At 44.6% G+C, this 21,609-nt stretch overlaps 1 protein-coding gene across 1 annotated transcript; it reads right to left on the reverse strand.

The window, feature by feature from the left end:
* Positions 1-15,064: 15,064 nt before the first annotated feature.
* Positions 15,065-18,355, reverse strand: SSTR1 (somatostatin receptor 1). Its single transcript, XM_068251893.1, has one exon. It carries the CDS (start codon positions 17,829-17,831, stop codon positions 16,719-16,721), a length of 1,113 nt encoding a protein of 370 aa, XP_068107994.1. The 5' UTR covers positions 17,832-18,355; the 3' UTR covers positions 15,065-16,718.
* Positions 18,356-21,609: the final 3,254 nt, after the last annotated feature.

Below are 21,609 nucleotides of genomic sequence, written 5' to 3' on the forward strand. Positions count from 1 at the left end.
AATAAAAATATATATATATATATATATATATATATATATATATATATATATATGTGTGTGTGTGTAAAGCAAAAAGGTTGTCATTATAGGAAAGGGGAGTATTTCAGTTCGTCATTGAGGCCAGGAGGAAACGTGGCTTTCAACTCATATATCCAGCGACATTCGCGCTGTAAAACTAGTTTCTCAAAGTCTCCACCTCTCAGTGGTTGATGTACGCAATCGACTGCACTAGACGTAATGCGATTAGATGGATTAGATTTACATGCAATTACATGTCTAGCCACAGGGGAAAGTAAATTACGTCCCACAATGTCCTGTGTATGTTCATAAATCCGTCGACGAAAATTACGCGTTGTCATGCCAATATAGAAGGCATCACATGTGCATTTAAGCACATATATGATGTCTTCCGTTGAGCAATTTATGAAATGCTGGACCTGTACAGTTCTCTTGACATGTGGGAAAGTGTTGGATCGACCCACTGTTATAAAAGGACATTGATTACATGATCCACACTGAAACACTCCCCTTTCCCTGCATGGGTCAGTACGAGTGCCACCCGTGTAGTGACTTCTAACTATTTTGTTAGCAATAGTGGGAGCCCTGCGGAAGATAACTTTTGGTCTGTCTGGCACACATTGTCTAATCTTGACATCATCTGTCAGCAGGTGCCAATGTCTAGAGAGAATTCTCTGGAATTGTTCCTGTTGTTTATTGTAGGTTGTAATAATCGGTACAGTTTCCATAAAAGAATTTGTTCTTTTTCGGTATCCCAAAAGGGCACCACGATCTGAATTAAGGGCCCTGCGGTAGGCCTTATCAATATTGGACCTAGAATAGCCTCTGGCCTCAAATCTGTGTTTTAATTCAACGGCTTCAGTCTTAAAGGTTTCAAGTGAGGAGCAATTCCGCCTGGCCCTCAAAAATTGACCAGTTGGGATGCTCCTAATTAGATGCCGAGGATGATGGGTTATTCAAGCTTAACTCTAAGCAAAGATAAAGGGACACTGTTGAATCCAGTTATATAGTATATTCATTAAAAAAGTAGTAAATGATTATGAGCCTGATGACCTGTGTGTGGGGGCTGATTGGATATAAATGACCTTTCCAAACTATGTAGGATTTATTAAAACACTTCTGCTGTTACATGGTAAGGGTTTATAAGACTTGTCTGGGTCATATCAGGCCATAATGGGGGCTACAGAAATCAAATGTTAGTAAATTAGCAATAGCATTTGCACCCAAAGTCAATGAAGCTGTTCAACATGTAGCCATACATTGATAACTAGAGTTTGCGTGGCGTAGCTGACCAATAGTTGGGAAATAGTGAAGACCAGAAGTGATCCAGAAAACCTGGTTTGAATACAAAAAAATTGTCTGCTATTAGGTTGAAAAAGTTGGCAACCCAACAGAACTGACACGTCTTTAGCTAATTTTTAAATCCCTCAAATAATGAGTGACCCTTTTTGTAATTGCACATGCTGTCAACTATGGAGAGGAAGCAGGTATAAACATACAGTGGGATGCGAAAGTTTGGGCAACCTTGTTAATTGTCATGATTTTCCTGTATAAATCGTTGGTTGTTACGATAAAAAATGTCAATGAAATATATTATATAGAAGACACACACAGTGATATTTGAGAAGTGAAATTAAGTTTATTGGATTTACAGAAACTGTGCAAAAAATTGTTAAACAAAATTAGGCAGGTGCATAAATGTGGGCACTGTTGTCATTTTCTTGATTCTAAAACCTTTAGAACTAATTATTTGAACTCAAATTGGCTTGGTAAGCTCAGTGAACCCTGACCTACATACACAGGTTAATTGTAAGTTTCCCTTCTCTTTTAATTTTCTCTGAAGAGTAGCAACATGGGGCTCTCAAAACAACTCTCAAATGTCAAAGATTGTTCACCATCAGGGTTTAGGGGAGGGATACAGAAAGCTGTCTCAGAGATTTAAGCTGTCTGTTTCCACAGTTATGAAACATATTGAGGAAATGCTAAAAAGGAAAACCGAGAGCCCAATATAGTGTAGTATGTCAAGAATGATTGATAAATGATAAAGTGAGAATGATTATACTCACAAACATGGGTTACCGTCCAGGCAACCACTATAAAGGCAGGTGAGGAGATTAGGCCTGTCCTCACTCAGGACTAAGAAGTCACTCTCTGTAGAGATGAGAAAAAAGGAGATAGCACTCCCATCCACCAGGAGTGGACGCAATGTATTTGTATATTGTACAGAGGCGCCAGCAGGATAAAAATTCATAAAAACTTTAAAAATTGCTAGGAGGAAGTGGTGGGCTTGCCTCCCAAAAGCAGACCAGAAGTCCTGTTATTATATAAATAAACACATTTATTATACGATACCCCAAAAGGAAATGCCATTTATCCTGCTGGCGCCTCTGTACAATATACAAATATTGAGGAAATGGAAGACCACAGGCTCAGTTCAAGTTAAGGCTCGAAGGGGCAGACCAAGATTAACAGAAGCAACGAATGGTGAGAACAGTCAGAGTCAACCCACAGACCAGCACCAAAGACCTTCAACATCATCTTGCTGCAGAAGGAGTCACTGTGCATCGTTCAACCATTCGGCGCACTTTACACAAGGAGATGCTGTATGCGAGAGTGATACAGAGGAAGCCTTTTCTCCGCCAACAGCACGAACAGAGCCACTTGAAGTATGCTAAAGCAGATTTGGACAAGCCAGCTTCATCTTGGGATAATATTATATGCAGGGGTCAGCAGCACTCGAGTCAAGCTGTCAGTGGGTGCAAGCAAACGGTAGAGGTCCCCTCCTCCACAGGAATATCAAAAGAAACAAGAGGTTTGCAGCACTCCAAAGAAAAGGGTCATAGCGATGAAGATCTCAGATTTATGGTGATAGATCATGTACCAAGGCCCCAGAGAGGGGCCGATCGCATACTGGCTTTAAAGAAAAAAGAGGTTTTCTGGATAAATTAATTGAATACGCTTTTTCCCACAGATCTTAATCGTGATTTTGACTTGCATTTGTTTCTTTGATTACAGGTTGAACTGATATGATCGATTATTACGAAAGGGAAAGAAGGGATTAAATATGGACTCATCATTATGCAAGGGAAAGCTGCAGGATTGCATGAATATCTATTGTTTACTTTCACTTTTTGATACCCACAGGGTTAATTTTGTGTTTCTGATTATGCTTAATTGATGTGATGTCACTTCCTGCTGTGTGCTTAAATACTTTGATGTTTCACTGTTTGAAATAGCTTGATAAAGGACAGGGATTGTCCAAAAGCTTGCTCTGTATATCTACTTATCTGCTCAATAAAAGAGCCTGGAGTGCTGCAAACCTCTTGTTTCTTTTCATCTTGGAATAAGTGCTGTGGACTGATGAAACTAAAATTGACTAAAATTGACTAAAACAAAAAAATGTAATTTTTTTAAAAATCTTTAATATAAATATTGATTAAAAAAATAAACAATGTGGGGCGATCATACCCCACCAACAGAGAGCTCTGTTGGTGGGGGGAAAAGGAGGGGGGGAATCACTTGTGTGCTTTGTTGTGCGGACCTGCAGCTTTGCCTTAAAGCTGCAGTGGGCCAATTAAGTGGAAATGGCCTGGTTACTAGGGGGCATTAACACCGCAGTCCTCAAGTGGTTAAACAATTGTTGCACAATTTCTGTTAATCCAATAAACTTCATATTACTGTGTGGGTCTCCTATATGATATATTTAACTGACATTTTTTATCCTAACAACCAACGATTTATACAAGAAAATCATGATGATTAACAAAGGTTGCCCAAACTTTTGCATCCCACTGTATAATGGGACTATTTAAATACAATGTATATACCGCTTAATGGTGCTTTGTGCTTTATTGTTACCTTAGCACAGTGTTTCTCAAACCTGTCCTCGTGACTCCCCAACGGTGCATGTTTTTCAGGCAACCTCACCTATGCACAGGTGGGGTAATTAGTGTCTCAGCTACATGGAATCCACCTAGCTGAGACACTAATTACCCCACCTGTGCATAGGTTAGTTTGCCTGCAAAACATGCACTGTAGGGGAGTCACTAGGACAGGTTTGAGAAACACTGCCTTACCTCTTGCACACTGCATGCATTTCCGATTCCGCTTTTTAATCGGTTTTTACCTCCGATTCCGATTCAGATTTTTAATCTTTACTTTATACTGCATTTTTTTTTATCCGTTTTTCTGTTGAATGTATTCAGGGAAAATCGGAATTGAAAATCGGAAACGGAATCGGAATCAGAATCAGAAAACGGATTTGCAGTCTGCAGGGAGCCTTAGCATGATTGTATATATTGGACACATGATCAAACATTTAAAGGCATTAAAGAGAAGCAAGCGCCACTTTTTTCTGCAGTTTGTCCTTGTTCCTAATAGCTATAGAAGCTGCTATGCCACCCCCCCCCCCCCCTTCTAGCTGACAATTATTTACCAAGAGGAAGGTGTGAAGATAGTATCTGTGGCTTCTCTCTTCAAAGCATAGTGTCCTATCTCTCCATCACCTCCCCTCCCCCCACCGCCACCGCTGATGAAAGCTTTTTGTTTGCTCTATGCTAATGTAAAATAATTACATCAGTTCCTATTTGTCTGTAATTTTTGCAGTCGGGCAGGCCTCGGAAGTAGGGAAATAAAGGTCTCTGCTAAACTTTTAAATGTAAATGAAGAGGTAAAAATTGACATTTTTTTAATAATGAGCCAGATTATTAACATGCATTTTTAATGTGTTTTTGAGATGCTACACTTGAGTAGCAACAGTAAATATATATACCCATCCAGCAAGTACTAAATAGCAGGGATGCTCATCCGGATTCCGGATATCCGGGTAACCTGGATATCCGAACTTTTTTACGCTATCCGGCCGGATCCGGATCCTGGATACCTGGGCCCAAATCCGGATAGCTATCTGCGGATATTTGGCTGCATAACCCGGATATCTGCGGATATCTGGATCCGAAATACTGTAACTAAGGTAATGAGGTCCTGGAGCCAATCAGAGGGCTCCCAGCAGAAGCCCTAGCAACCAATCACAGAGGGGAACCCTGGCCAGCCCCACCTGACCTCATTGAGCCAATCAGAGGGCTCCCAGCCTAAACCCTGGCACCCAATCACAGAAAGGAACACTGGCCAGCCCCCTGTATAATAAAGAGGGCTGCCATGATGAGACAGATCGTTCTAGCTTGCTGAATGCTCACTGAGAGACATGCTCCAGCGCTGATGGCAGGGCTGCCTGTACACAGCTATAAACCTAAAGCTGTTCAGTGATTAACCCCTTCACTACTATCACAACTTTATTGTTAAATAGTTCATTAACTCTATTGTTAAATAGTTCATCCGCCGGGCGTATTGTTCAGGATCAGCCTTATCAGCAGGGGCGTCGCTAGCCCTGTTTTAGGGGGGCACGTACCCCCAATCTTTCCTGGGGTGCCACGGATCTCCGCCCGGCCGCCCCCTCTGTCAAGACTCAGCGGCTCCCTCCAGCCACCGCGTCACTGACAGTCTCAGACCTCAGGATCAGGCGGCGAGCCGGCAACCAATCGTGCGGGCGCTAGGACCCAGCGCCCGCACTGATATGCGGAAGTGACATCACTTCCGCATATCGAGCGGGTGCGTCCAGCGCCCGCTCGTACATCTGGTCGGGTCGCCGCTGATCCTGAGGTCTGCTGAGAGGTAGGGGGGGAGCGGCGGCGGCTAGAGGGGGGGCCTCCCTGTCACTCACTCACTCACTAAAGGGGCTCCCTGGCACGCACTCACTCCCTAAAGGGGCTCCCTGGCACGCACTCACTCCCTAAAGGGGCTCCCTGTCACTCACTCACTGCCTAAAGGGGCTCCCTGTCACTCACTCACTCCCTAAAGGGGCTACCTGTCACTCACTCACTCCCTAAAGGGGCTCCCTGGCACTCACTCACTGCCTAAAGGGGCTCCCTGTCACTCACTCACTCCCTAAAGGGGCTACCTGTCACTCACTCACTCCCTAAAGGGGCTCCCTGGCACTCACTCACTCCCTAAAGGGGCTCCCTGGCACTCACTCACTCCCTAAAGGGGCTCCCTGGCACGCACTCACTCCCTAAAGGGGCTCCCTGGCACTCACTCACTCCCTAAAGGGGCTCCCTGGCACTCACTCACTCCCTAAAGGGGCTCCCTGTCACTCACTCACTCCCTAAAGGGGCTCCCTGGCACTCACTCACTGCCTAAAGGGGCTCCCTGTCACTTACTCACTCCCTAAAGGGGCTCCCTGTCACTCACTCACTACCTAAAGGGGCTCCCTGGCACGCACCCACTCCCTAAAGGGGCTCCCTGGCACTCACTCCCTAAAGGGGCTCCCTGTCACTCACTCACTCCCTAAAGGGGCTCCCTGTCACTCACTCACTCCCTAAAGGGGCTCCCTGGCACGCACCCACTCCCTAAAGGGGCTCCCTGGCACGCACCCACTCCCTAAAGGGGCTCCCTGGCACGCACTCACTCCCTAAAGGGGCTCCCTGTCATTTACTCACTCCCTAAAGGGTCTCCCTGTCACTCACTCACTCCCTAAAGGGTCTCCCTGTCACTCACTCACTCCCTAAAGGGTCTCCCTGTCACTCACTCACTCCCTAAAGGGGCTCCCTGTCACTCACTCCCTAAAGGGGCTCCCTGGCACGCACTCACCCCCTAAAGGGGCTCCCTGGCACGCACTCACTCCCTAAAGGGGCTCCCTGGCACGCACTCACTCACTAAAGGGGCTCCCTGGCACTTACTCACTTCCTAAAGGGGCTCCCTGGCACTCACTCACTTCCTAAAGGGGCTCCCTGGCACTCACTCACTCCCTAAAGGGCCTCCCTGTCACTCACTCACTCCCTAAAGGGCCTCCCTGTCACTCACTCACTCCCTAATGGGGCTCCCTGTCACTCACTCACTCCCTAAAGGGGCTTCCTGTCACTCACTCACTGCCTAAAGGGGCTTCCTGTCACTCACTCACTGCCTAAAGGGGCTCCCTGGCACTCACTCACTGCCTAAAGGGGCTTCCTGTCACTCACTCACTGCCTAAAGGGGTTCCCTGGCACTCACTCACTACCTAAAGGTGCTCCCTGTCACTCACTATCGGGCTCCCTGTCACTCACTACCTAACTGGAGGCGCCTGTCACTCACTAGCTAACCTGGGGGTCCCTGTCACTCACTACCTAACTTGGGGGGGCTACCATATTAAGGGGGCATTCTGCCTATTTATGTGAAATGCTGTCTATTTATGTGCCTCATGACTGCTGAATGTGTCTTGTTGGGAGCCTTATGATTTGTTGGGGGCCTCATGATTGCTGAATTTGTCTTGTTGGGGGCCTCATGATTTGTTGGGGGCCTCATGATTGCTGAATTTGTCTTGTTGGGGGCCTCATGATTTGTTGGGGGCCTCATGATTGCTGAATTTGTCTTGTTGGGGGCCTCATGATTGCTGAATTTGTCTTGTTGGGGGCCTCATGATTTGTTGGAGGCCTCATGATTGCTGAATTTGTCTTGTTGGGGGCCTCCTGATTTGTTGGGGGCCTCATGATTGCTGAATATGTCTTGTTGGGGGTCACATGATTGCTAACTGCGAGACTGTGGGAAAAGCTGAATCCTTATCATATGAGACAATAGCATTAAACCTACTTTTTTAGCGTTTTAAAACAGAAAATAAAACTGTGAGGTTCTAAAAAATTGAATACATTTTTCAGGAGTAGGATGGATGAAATTGTATATCTTCACAGTTTATTTTCAACTTGGATTTTCCATAATGTTCATGTATGAGTTAAAACGTTTGTACAGTATTTAGTTTAAATTGCTGTTGCCACTTTGCGATAGATACTGGTAAGTGACTTTTGGGTTGCAGTTTGGGCACTCGGCCTCCAAAAGGTTCGCCACCACTGTCCTAATCTGATGTCCCACCATTGCTAGGTTCATGTAAATTTGTCTCCACCCGTTACCACACCTATATTCTGGTCCATGGCCCACCCATTTTTTGGTGCGGCGCGATAAGCACGCCGCACAACGTGATCGTCATATTTTTGGCACGCTAGCTGCAGTGTGCTGAATTCTGCTGCCTACAGTATGTACAGTATACGCTGTTCTCTAGTGCTTGCACTGTGTGCTGATTTACCTCCAGTGTGTACAGTGTAAGGTGTTACTCTGTGCCTTTATTGATTGTAAACCAGCTGTATTGTATGCTGATCCCTGCTACTTTCAGTATGTACAGTATTAGCTGTAAAGCCTGGTACACACATACAATTTTGATTAGCCAATTTTAGCTCTGTTCATAAAATTCATTGTCTGTTGGCCCACTTACTGCACGGGGGTGGGAAATTGGGGGTCAGTGATTGACCAATCAAAATTGTATGTGCGTATACATCTTTGATCTATGCCTATACTGATTGTAAATGATCGAAATAAAGGACAGGGGGCTCCGTCCAATATTTCGATGGGCAGGCCCGTTATCCGTAGCTTACACCGCTGCTAAGTTCATGTACATTTGGCCCCACCCATGGCCACGCCCACTCACCGCATGGCAACGCCCATTTTTTGCCATGTACCTCCCCGCCTGGTGCCCACAGGTGCCACTGATCTCCAAGGACCCTAGAAACGCCCCTGCTTATCAGTCCGCCAACAGTGCGTACACACGCTCTACAGTCTGCTGAAAACCTGCCCAGCGGGAGGTGCCGACGGACCCGTCGTTGGCTGCTGTTGTGCGTGTGTACGCACCTTTAGAGTGTGTGCCCCAGTGCTGCTGGGCCAAGGGCTGTACACAGTGATAAGCTGTTCAGTGATTAACCCCTTCCCTATCACTACACTATTGTTAAATCATTAATTAGCTTGATGTCATTTGTGTGACAGTCAGTGTGTGCTGCATGCAGCTGCTATGTGTCTGTGTGTGTGCTGTGCACAGATGGACCAGGCCAGCTGCTACCTGCTGGCCAGGTATTAGCCTTAGGTATAGGTTAGGGATTAGGGGATAGGATTACTGTGTTATTATTATTATTATTATTTATTGTATTTATAACGCGCCAACATATTACACAGCGCTGTGTTATTGTGTAGTTAGTACTGTAGTACAGCAGTCAGTGCTAGTAGTTGTTAGAGTAGTAGTACCACTTTGTTAGGTTTTTCACAGAACTGCTGTGCTGTGAGCAGTGGCAGAGTGACAGTTAGTGTGCACTAGTGTCTTCTCCTCTGCTGTCTGACTGTCACTCGGCACTTGCCACGTGTCACATGGGACTTGTGACTTGGCACGTGCCACTTGCCACGTGACACTTGGCAAGTGCCACGTGACACATGCCAAGTGCCAAATGACACTTGGCAAGTGCCAAGTGCCACGTGAGACGTGCTAAGTGCCAATTGTCACGTGCCACGTCCGACATGCTCCTGGCACACGTTACACCTGCTGCTGCTGCATTGCCCTGCTCCGGCTGCCTGTGCAGCTCCCACCGCCAGGCCAGGGTGCCACAGGCCACTGATACCACCTATATTTAACCCAAAACACAATTTCTGCATAATTTTTTGGAGGTGTCTTGGCTGAAAACTGTCATGTCCCAGGTGTGCGGTTGGACTTTGGACACAATGTGGGCTGCACGACCGCTGTCTGGAACCTAGGCCTAATGTTAATAGACAGCCATTTTTTTTAGGAGGGGGGGGGGATTTTAAGCCCCCACATCATCAATTAGTGTTCCCCTTTAAAAAATAATGATGCTACATGCCTCATTTACCCTTAAAAACGTTTGTAAAGCAATTTAAAGGGCACTTTCGGGTTTTCTATCCGGATAGCCGAATCCGGCCGGATAGCCCGGATAATGCGTTCAGATATCCGCATGAACGCGGATATCTGAACGTTCGGATTCGGATATCCGATACCCAGATATCCTGATCCGGATCAATTCGGATTTTAAAAAGTACTATCCGAGCACCCCCTGCTAACTAGTGAAAGTAGCCTGAATCCTTGATATGCAGTCACAGATCCCTGACAGTTTGTTCATAGATATAGAGTTTGTGTGGCGCGGGTGTGGTATGCTGGAATGTGGTTCTGTTACAGGGCTTTCCTTATACTATGCAGTGAAGTATTACTCACGGTTACCCAAATTGGTAGACCAGTGAAACAGTGACACCATTTATCTGTGTCCCACGTCATCGTGCATCCAAGTTGCCAATATGCTGGATGCAGAGTGGAGATGTCAGAAGCAAGGGTGTCCGGTAGAGTTTTTCAATGCTGTGATGTGCCACACTACGTGGATCTCAGCATAAGTCTTGGCTAGGGGTCACACTGATACATTTCACCCCACCTACTGGACATTCCTTATGTCAGAGTCAAATGCCATGTGGGTAGTGTCCATACTTCTCTCATCCCCCCCACCCAATCAAGTTTACTCATAAAAGATCAAGAATCTTCGCTGTAAGGAGACGTTTTAGAAATGTTGTATTTTCAGTTTTAAACCCTATGACTAGAGTGTATGTATGACATGAGTCAAAAGGAGATGAAAAGGGGTATATCTATAAATAAAGTGCAAAAGTCAGATTCAAAATCAGAATCGGTTTTATTCACCAAGCATGACTGGGTCTTGCCCGGAATTGTTTTTGGCACATACAGGCAGGACCGTAGAAGGACCTTAGGAGCTCCTGACCCATGCTGAACTTCTTTAGTTGCCTGCCTGGCCGTGGGGGTGGGGGGCCACTGAGCTGTAGGGGGCAGCAGCCAGGAAAGGGGAGCAGCAGGCACAGCAGTGGAGAGGGGGGTCCAACCCCCCCCCCCCCCCCCTCACCTGGGGCTCCCCCGACCACGCTTCCCCTCCAGCTATTTTGCCTGCATTTAAGTAATCAGCGCAGCGAGCAGGCCGGGGAAGCGATTACTCACCTCCTTTCTTCTGTTTCAGTGTGCGTTCCACTATTCGCATCACTTCCTGTAATGCCGCCCACTGACCAGTGAGCGGCATTGCAGAAAGTGACAGAGCGGTCGAACGCAACGCTGGAACGGAAGGAAGGTGAGTCATCGCTTCCCCAGCCCACTCGCTGCGCTGATTACTTAAATTATACATCCAGGCAAAACCGAAAACAAAAATCCACTTACCTGGGGCTTCCTCCAGCCCCTGGCAGCCGTCCTGTGCCCTCGCCGCAGCTCCAGAGGCTCCCTGTCTCCTCTGCTGCAGATCCCGACCTCGCGAGGTTGGCTTTCCGGAACGGCTTCTTGTGCGCTCCAACGCACGAGTCACGTGGTACCGCTGATGTCATTAAGACTGTACTGCACAGGCGCTTTTTTTGAGCCCCAGGTGAGGAGGGTCCGACCCACCTCCCCACCACTGTGCCTGCTGCTCCCCCTTCCTTGCTGCTACCTTCTCAAGGCTACCTGTACTGAGGGCACTGTTACTATCTATGGGGGGGGGGGGGGGGGGCAGCATCTTCACAAGTTTGACTCAGACGGCAAAACTGTAGAACCAGCCCTGTACGCCAGACCAGAAACATGTCGTCTATGTACCTCAAGCATAGCAAAAAAAGCTCCATAGGATGCATGTCCTGTCTCTCGCAAAGTACCAGACATAAGTCTGTGCACAAAGATCACCCATTAATGTTCCCCTGTTATGGCAGTAGAGCTTCCCATCAAAGGCAAAATAATTGCAATTCAACAAAAACTCCTAATTGTAAAAGCCATTTTGAAATTGGATTCAGTGTGAACTTAGCCTAACACACTTCTATCTATAGAAAATTATACACATGCCCTAAAAAGCGGACAAGCACATTCTTGAAGTGGAACTGAAGTCACTTTATATACTTAATTTCCTATTAGAGCACAGTAGCTCGTACTCTTGTAACGCGGCCGCAGTACTCCATTAGCGCGGCTACTACTATGGTAATGCACGCTAGCGGCCGCGCTAATGGAGTACCATGGTCGCGATATGAGCGTATCTCACGGCAATTATGTGCGCACATGACAGGAGGAATATTACCGCGTGCTTTGTAATATTACTGTGCACTGTGTATGTGCGGTTATATTACTCCAATTTCATCAATCAAGGCCTTTATGACTTATGCAAAAATCAGTAATTTTAACATGTATTTTTACCTTAAAAAAAATTACAGTTTTGGCTATCATGGTTTACTAACATACTAGACTATTACAGTTACTTTGGACAAGGGGGAAAATAAATAAACACTTACTTGTGAGCAACCACCACCACCTTCTGGCAAGCTGGAAATATAACATATACTTACACAGTTGTAACTGAAGAATAATTATATTGCAGTATGGGGGTTCCTAGCCACTTTAAAGTGACTTAATGGAAATATAAAATAGCAATGTTCATAGGAAACATCTGATGCTCCTCATTGAGGCCGTCTGGTTTTCGGGATCCCAACCTGCCTCATACTTGTCAGTAACATAATAATAGGAAATACCTTCTCCGTATTTTAACAATCTCTTGTATACACCACCACACAGTTGTTATTATTATTATCATTGATTTATAAAGCGCTAACATATTCCGTGGTGCTGTACAAAGAAACAAACGTAGGGTACAAAACAATACAGACAATGGTGTACATCAATATACAAAATACAGTTGACTAACATTGAGATTGAATATACACACTAGATGACACCTTTAGAGCAACTAGGCTCTAAGCTAGTCTGTGCAGCACTCTTCTCCAAACTGTAACTTGAGGGATTGTATCCCCATCCCAGCCATGTCATTAAGCAAGTAAAGCATATATCTTTCCACCTCTAACTAAATCTTAGAAAACGAATCATCTACTCGACATACCCCAGAAGAGGACTGGCAAGTGGCGTAGACCTATTAGGTCCTGTTCTATCCCATTTCCCTAACCTATTCCTGAGGTTAGTGGAGAGGGTAAATATTCTTATATATTTTAAAACCCAGACATCCTTCTTTGTAGCATCATAACCTTCAGCAGCAGAAGCATTGCCACATGTTGGGACAATGATGTGATCAACAGATAGATCCCTCTCAGATAAATATCTTATCAGAGAGGGATCTATCTGATCAAATGAGAGCAGCCTAGGCAGATGCTTTGGGCTTAGTGGATGTCAGAGAGCCAAACTGTCACTTTCTCTGATTTGTCTCCTACTTCAGACTGCCAAAAGCACCATTAGCATTAGTGTTGAGCCGAAATTTGCGTAATTTTGCGTTTCCATAATTACGGACGTGAATTTTGCCGTTACACCGCAAATTCATAATTTCGTACTTCGTATTTGAAATACCGTGAGCGGAATCTCCGTTACGTAATTTTCCTTCTCCGTAGCCTAGTTTTGTTTTCTATAGAAATAAAGTCATGTTAATTACAAAAATGGATGTAATTTCATTTTTAATAGTAATTATGCAAATTGAACTCCTAGGGCACCTGTGTCCCGTGACTAAACGCTAAATGCCAAACACTAGAGCAGCCATGGCACATACAGTACATTACGGCCATTTCAGTCAAAAATCAATCACTTGTGAATTGTATGCAGCATCGATTTCTAGCAGATTTGATCAAATGATCGAATCAGCCAAATATCAATGGCAAAAATCGAGTAATGTATGTAATTGTAACTGTCCTCCGGAATCCTGTACCTCTATAGAGATCTTAAGACCTGTACACACGCATTATAAAAGTCGGCTGAGGCGGCCAATAACCACTGCCTCCCCCAATAACCTGGCGTGTGTACAGGGGCCCCGAGCAACCACCGCTATGCAGATTCACCTAACCGAGCGATGGTTAGTGTTCGGCACGAGGAGAGGGGTTAGTGTTAGGAACTAGGATGGGGGTTAGTGTTCGGCACGAGGAAAGGGGTTAGTTTTAGGAACTAGGATGGGAGTTAGTGTTAGGCACGAGGAGAGGGGTTAGTGTTAGGAACTAGGATGGGGGCTAGTGTTAGGCATGAGGAGAGGGGTTAGTGTTAGGAACTAGGATGGGAGTTAGTGTTAGGCACGAGGAGAGGGGTTAGTGTTAGGAACTAGGATGGGGGCTAGTGTTAGGCATGAGGAGAGGGGTTAGTGTTAGGAACTAGGATGGGAGTTAGTGTTAGGCACGAGGAGAGGGGTTAGTGTTAGGAACTAGGATGGGGGCTAGTGTTAGGCATGAGGAGAGGGGTTAGTGTTAGGAACTAGGATGGGAGTTAGTGTTAGGCACGAGGAGAGGGGTTAGTGTTAGGAACTAGGATGGGGGCTAGTGTTAGGCATGAGGAGAGGGGTTAGTGTTAGGAACTAGGATGGGAGTTAGTGTTAGGCACGAGGAGAGGGGTTAGTGTTAGGAACTAGGATGGGGGCTAGTGTTAGGCATGATTGGGGGGGGGGGGGGGGTAGTGTTAGGAACTAGGATGGGAGTTAGTGTTAGGCACGAGGAGAGGGGTTAGTGTTAGGAACTAGGATGGGGGCTAGTGTTAGGCATGATTGGGGGGGGGTAGTGTTAGGAACTAGGATGGGGCTAGTGTTAGGCACGAGGAGAGGGGTTAGTGTTAGGAACTAGGATGGGGGCTAGTGTTAGGCATGAGGAGAGGGGTTAGAGTTAGGAACTAGGATAGAGTTTAGTGTTAGGCATGATTGGAGGGGGGGGGGGTAGTGTTAGGCAGGAGGAGGAAGGTTAGTGTTAGGAATTAGCAGGGGAAGTTTTAGGCACTTAAAGGGGGGTTAGCATCAGATATTATGTGGGGCTACGGGGGGTAGTTTTAGGCACTAGGAGGGGAAAGCTCAAATGAGAATGGGTGCCTGGAAGTGCATAGTAAATTATCAGTAATGTAAATCACCAACATTTTTTACTAGCAGTTCCACCCAGTGCCCTACTCCTGTGGTGGCACCACAATACTTACCCAATTTTTCCATGCAAGCCACAATTATTTGCATTTACCATCTCTAGAGCTGAGTATATGGATTTCATGGAGGGAACTGTCATTTTATCCTGTGCTTTTTCCAAGGAGATCCACAGCGTATGTACATGTTGCTGAATCTCAAGAACAGGTCTGAGAACCTCCACAAACATTTTCAGTAGCTACTTTTAGAAAAAAAAATAATTCTTTATTTTATCTCATACAATTTCAATACAATTTCAAACGCATTTTCCACAACATTTTGGTTCACCAGAAGCTCACTGCAATTTAAGGAAATAACATTTTCAGAATGTTATCATGCCACCCAGTTAAAATGGAGTGAGCAAAATCCAATTCATATTTTAATTAGTTAGAGTATGTCGATAGTAAGGTTCCTTAATTGCGGGCCAAAGCAATTTGCATATGGATTTCATATTGAAATGGAATCTCGCTACAAATGAAGATGCAAAGGAAAGATTAATGAATTGCATTAGGCACATCAAGCCACTTTAACCCTTTTAACAGCAGAACAAATAGTACATGTTCTCCAAAGTAGAGCAGCAACTTTTTTAACTAAAGCACCGTAGTAAAAAAATAAATGCAAAAATGGGAAGTTAGCAGCAGGTTCATTTTTCACGTGTGCATTCTGAAAACCGGCTGACATCAGCGTATAGTGCATTTGCTTGTTCCTACATAAAATATAATTTTCTCCTATGATGACAGCTAGAGATTGGGGTATTACCTGAGGTTTATCCACGTAATCCGAAAAACAGCTTTGCAAACAGCATCTAATTTTCCCTGTACGGTACATTAGAGTTCTTAGAGCAAAATAATGACCCAAATCCCCCAAGACACGCATAATAACATTGAAATTGTCTTCTAAGATGCTAAAAATGCATGACAATTTCCTGCTTCAGCAGCCAAAGTACATACAGAAATAAACAGGACTGGAAAGCTGTTGTATTCACCAATAATAGCATGTCATGTCAAGATTCAGGGACGTAGATGATGTTTTTAATTTCTCTATTAAAGTGACGTAATATACATCGGTTTTGCCAACAGCTCAACTTCCTGAACTGATTTACATTTGCCAGTCTTGGAACAGGAACGAGCTGGATGTTGTGTGCAGATTTTAACCCTCAAATGATCTGTATGCATAAGCCTAGACTCAAAAGGGTTAATTTATCAAGACAAGCGCAAAGAAAATCGAGGCAAAGGTGGAACAGTTGCTCAGAGCAACCAGTTAGGTGCCAGTTGCTTAAATGCATGAGGATTGTGATTTTTCAGTCTGAGCAGGTGCTTCTCTGTCTATTTATATTTAAATACGTACCTGCTCCAGTTTTGCTTGTTTTTTTTTTTTTTTTTTTTCTTGTACTTTTTCCCTTTTTCACCATTGTGGCTAAATCTGCAACAAAATAGCCTAATAAACAAACTATGCAGAATTGAAATATGTTGCATGAAATGAACCCTGAGTGTTAATATCATTCCTGTCTTGTCAAAGATCCAAATAAAAAGCAGAAATGACTTAGTAAGTCCTGAAACACACAACGTTCAGTCAGAATTCTTGTTCTGGTTGTGTTGAAATAACAAATTATTCCACACTGGTTGTTATGGGTTACTACTCTTTGCATTCTAATTCTTTGCACTGCCTTTTAATATAAATCTATTTTTTCTCTATGATAACATTGACATATATTTAGTAATTGTACTCTTGGGCTACAGTACATCAGTGCAAAATAGTGATTTGGTAACACCGTAAAATTGAAATATAACTGGAGTCCATCTGTTTCCAACTGTATGTTCATTAATATCAAAGCTTGTAATTCTTTCTAATGTATATATATACTCAGTAACCATAATAGTGTTCTTGTCTTTGTGAAAGGTAGAAACCGTAGCCAGTTGCCATAGAATTCTAGTGAGTCCTAGAGCTGCAGGTCCCATTGCGATATGTGCTGCCTGTTGTTGTCAGCATGACATTCTGCAGATCCTCAGCACTATATGCCCTACTTTTCAATGCAGTGGCATAGTAGTCCACTGGTTCTTCGGTGGCATTTTCCATCCAGCTAAGGCACAAGACCTTCTGGAAAGAGCGTCTAAAATTGTCAGAGAGGACTCCGTATAGGAAAGGATTGGCACAGCTGTTGGCATAACCCAGTGCAACAGATAGTTGGCTGATTGTAGTGTCACCCCTTCTTGCAAAGACGCCCACTAACTGCACTACGTAGAAAGGCATCCAACAGACCACAAAAACTGTCACTACTACAGTCACCATAAGTGTCAGTTTTCGCTCAGACCTGCGACGTTGCTGCCAGCCAGCCTTTAGGGCAACCACCCTCATTTTTGTGATAATAAGTATATAGCATAGACAGATGGCGGCCATTGGCAGGAGAAAGCCCATCAGAAAGGTGTAGAGCACGAAGACCACAACCCAACGTTGCGAAGGCTCCGGCATATGCACATTGCAAGCCACTGTCCCATCACTGTTGGGAGCCGTACTGGAGAAGATTACGATAGGCAAGATAATGAGTATTGAGAAAAGCCAAACTCCCAGGTTGACCATCTTTGCCACACTTGGCCGCCTGTAGCGGGCAGCACTGATGGGATGTACAACAGCCACGTATCTGTCCAAACTTAGAACAGCCAAGCAGTAGACGCTGGTGAACATGTTCATGGCATCCAGACTAAGAACCAGTCTACAGAGCAGAGAGCCAAAAGGCCAGTGGCGAAGAAGTGTTGATGTCACCAAAAAAGGCACACTTAGCATAAGCAGTTCGTCTGCAATGGCCAGGTTTAATATATAAATGTTAGTTGCAGTCTTCATTTTGGCATAACGCAAGATAACATAAATCACCATAGAATTCCCACACAATCCCACAATGCAAACCAAGGAATATACGAAAGAAATAAAGATGGCAATTCCTGGCGACTCTGTTGAAGTACTATTACGGGAGCCGTTGCCCAAAGTCAACTCTGCAGGGTGGTCGAGTAATCCCATCGCTGCTGAAGATGTGTTGTTTTGCAGCATCTCAAAAATCAACTTGAAGGTGTTTATCTGAGAAATACTTTGGTTTGGGCTCTTAAAGTTGTCCAGCTTGCTGGAAGATGCCTGTCTGTGCTTGCTTCAAAGCTAGCATTGCTGTGAAAGCATTCAGGCGGCGATTTGAAACTCGTAGCCACGATCAAATCCTCTCAGCAGAGATCTCTAACATGTCACTTTTGCTGCCCTCAGTCCATGTCTGCGAATTCATCAGGTTCTAAGTCCAGCTGCAGCGTTATTCTTATCGCTTTGTTGCCGAGATACAGAAACAAGTCCTCACTCCAGCGAGGAATGTATAAAAAGAGAACAGGCTCTGCCCCGATGTCTGCAGGTAGATGCTGGCAATCCTGTTTCCATCCGAGAGTGGCATGAAATCTCAGGAGCTGCAACGGTTTGTTCCTGCCTTTAGTTGAGAAGCAGGGGCTGAAGGAGGAGCAGCGCAAGAATGATTCACTGATCTAAGAGCATCAAAAGCAGTTATTACACAGCAACAAAAGGCTCAAGACAGCATAGCTCTGGGGCAGCTCAGAATTCTAGCACTGCGGACTGAGAGAATGCAAAGAGTGACAAATGCTGATGGGATGACACAGGGAGGACCTGCTGATGTTCTGTAGGGAGGAGAGAAAAAAAATTGCCATCACATTATGTTGTCTCCTCTTGGGAATGAATTGGTCTTTATACTGTCTCTTTTGTTTAACCCCTACTATGCATAGTACTCCAAAGCTCTATGTAGTCTGCCAGCAAAAATACAATGCTGACTCCCGTGCTTTGTCCTCACTTGCAATTTCACATTCTATTCTGGTCCTGCGTGATACTCACTCTTTTCCTGCGTGACATTCGCTATCTTTTTCCCATTAACATTTTCAGCTGTGGGTGTTGCGGAATAAATACAATTCACATTTTCAGAGATGGTGTTGCTGGTTAAGCTGAGGAGAGTAATTTCAGGTATTACAGGAGGACAGTCTTTAGAGATTGATGCTGCTGAATGAGCGTAGGAGGCTCGCGATGCCGTGAGGACTCATCATCAACTGATCTGGAGATCTGTACTGACCGTAAACTGCACGATTTCTCATCATGACACGGTCCTTATCAATACTGAGTATGACGGAATCCATGCTGGGCATAGCGCAGGGAAATTCTGTTTGAGGAAAGCACTTCTTCCTGCCCATTGCCCAAGGCAGATAATTTAGAGCGCTTTTGTTTGTTTTAAAACCTAGACTGTACAGGCAATTCAATATTGTTGCCAAGGCCGAATGTATACTTTTTCTGCTCCTAGGCCTAGTATGTTATAGCTCCCCATTCATGTGCAGCAGTGCCCCTCCCATTCCACATGCAGCCCCCATTTCATAGATAACATCCCTAGAGCTGCAGCTCCTCTCTTTCCTGTACAGCTCTCTTGGGCATCAGCTTCACTTTTTCATGTGTTTCTCCCCATTTGCACCCTTCTCTTTCACATGTAGGAGCCTATTACACATCCAGGTGCCCTCTTGAGCGGCAGCCGCCCAAGACCTGGGCCTTTGTGGCCTTTCCAGAAATCCGGTCCTGATTATTGCACATTCTATTGGGGGAGAAAAGGAAAGATCAGATCATTGTCAGCTCATCTGTGGGAGCTCTCTAAAAGAAACATCCTGCTCAAGGCCTTGCACAGTCATTCAAATACTTGTATTCAAGCCAGTCTTTTACGACTGGATCATGTGACAGCTAGATGTCTTTACTGGTGTCACCAGATGCATATAAATGTCCTGTGTGGGGGAAAGTCATTCAGTATCCCTTTCCCCGACTGTAGGAAGTCTCTTGCTGCACCCTCTTTCTCTCTCTGTAGCACAGTACATGTTTTTCTGTCAAACCAGGTGCTGGTCCACACATACTACACTGTGTGGCAGCACGGTAGCATAGTACTTAGCATTCTTGTCTTGCAGCGATGGGTCCCCAGTTGGAATCCAAGGCCAGGGCATTATCTGCATAGAGTTTGTATGCTCTCCCCATGCCTATGTGGGTTTCCTCCAGGTACTCCAGTTTCCTCCCACATCCCAAAAACATACAGATAAGTTGGCTTCCCCCTAAATTGGCCCTAGACTATGATACATACACTACACAATACATGTGACTATACAAAAGTATAGGAGCGCAGGGCAATTGCATAGCTATTGTGCCGCTAAGGGATTTTCCTGCGATTCAGTAATTCTAATTATTTAGTGGACAGGTTTCTTTGATCTCCCATTGGCGATCGCTAACACAACGCAATTACGCCGTACACCCAACAGATCGTGGTAAGATCACAGTGGAATTGCGGTAGTGGAAAATAGAAATAAACAGGATTGGAGTGCGATCACGTTTCTTTATGGAAAAGAGACCTTCATGTTTGGGAGAACAGAAAACAGTGATCAGATACACAGCAAGCTATCAAGGGGAAAATTCTAGTCACAAGGTTTGTTTGTTTTGTAACCTATTCGGTTAGTTTTCCCCACATAGCAGCCCAGAATGCTGAGTGAAAGGCACCCATAGAGATGAGGGCATCACCTGATCCTGTGGAGTGAGCGCATATTCTTTATCCTTCCCAGAGGGATAAGATACAGCTCACCAGATTCCCTTTGTCTTATGGTTACATGCAAAAGGAATAAAAATAAAAGCAATATTGCATGAAAACTGACAGCTGTCTCTAATAATTATGATAAAAAAATGTACAGTTGTGGCATACTGATGCAATGGGCTAGATGGTAATCACAAGATGCCTCAAGGCACAGGAAATATTTTCTATGTACAACTGACAGAGTATCTTAGGTTAGGAAAACTGACGCGTGAAAAGGTCCTTTGGCTACAAAATGAAAAATTCTAGCTGTACAAATCAGTTTTTCTTACCATGTCAATATGAGGCAAGGACTGTTTTATCAGAGATTTAAAAGAAAAATGAAGAGAAAATAACCTGATGAGATATACAATTGGATCTATAGTTATAATCCTAAATGGAACTATCCTGGAATCCCAGAGTTTCATTTTGTATTTAAAGGTTAGAATATAGTAGAATCTCATTATAGTAAACTCTGTTATACTAAACCTCTGGGTATAGTAAACTCAGCCCTCAGGTCCCAGCAAATGCGTCTGTGTAAATATACAAAGTGTGACCAATTCCAATACAGTTAACTTTTGATATAGTAAACTACTTTTCCTACATGTTTTGGGCCGACAATGGCCCTTTATACATAGCATAGCTTAGCATAGCATAGCTATGATTAAGGGCCATTTTCAGCCCGAAATTTGTCAGCCATCCGGCTGTGTCGGTTTTACCTGATTCAATAAAATTGGAAGTTTTAAGGTTTTGCTACGGACATTGTGCGGAGCTTTTCTTCTTCCGCTTTTAATCCTTGAACCACATATACAATTGTCTTATATATGCTTATAGCTTATGACCTTTGTTATGTTTATTGGGAAGTCACTTGGAGTTCACTTTTTTTGACTATGAACACCTGCCTCTCTTGATTTGCACTTATCCTTTTGGGATTGGCGACTAGCCTTAAATCCCCCCTTCCCCCCACTTGATATTTGTATTCTATGAGAGGTGTTTGTCTTAGCCATTTTCATGTGTACACAATGGTCTGTACAGGCCACACTTTATACCGCTTCCTGGTGTGTTGCAGCAGGATGGTCTGATGAGACCACTTTATGCCGTGCCCGTGCAGCCCCTGTGACACTTACTAACGATCGGCACTTATGCACGGTTCTGACGTGCAGGGTTGTTTACATTTGGCGGGGAGCTAAATTATGAGAG

The sequence above is a fragment of the Hyperolius riggenbachi genome, chromosome 9 (assembly GCF_040937935.1).
Source record: "Hyperolius riggenbachi isolate aHypRig1 chromosome 9, aHypRig1.pri, whole genome shotgun sequence".
NCBI lineage: Eukaryota > Metazoa > Chordata > Amphibia > Anura > Hyperoliidae > Hyperolius > Hyperolius riggenbachi.

Coding starts and splice junctions, on each gene's coding strand:
- SSTR1 (XM_068251893.1), bottom strand. CDS start 17,831: ATGCTGCAAAACAACACATCTTCAGCAGCGATGGGATTACTCGACCAC.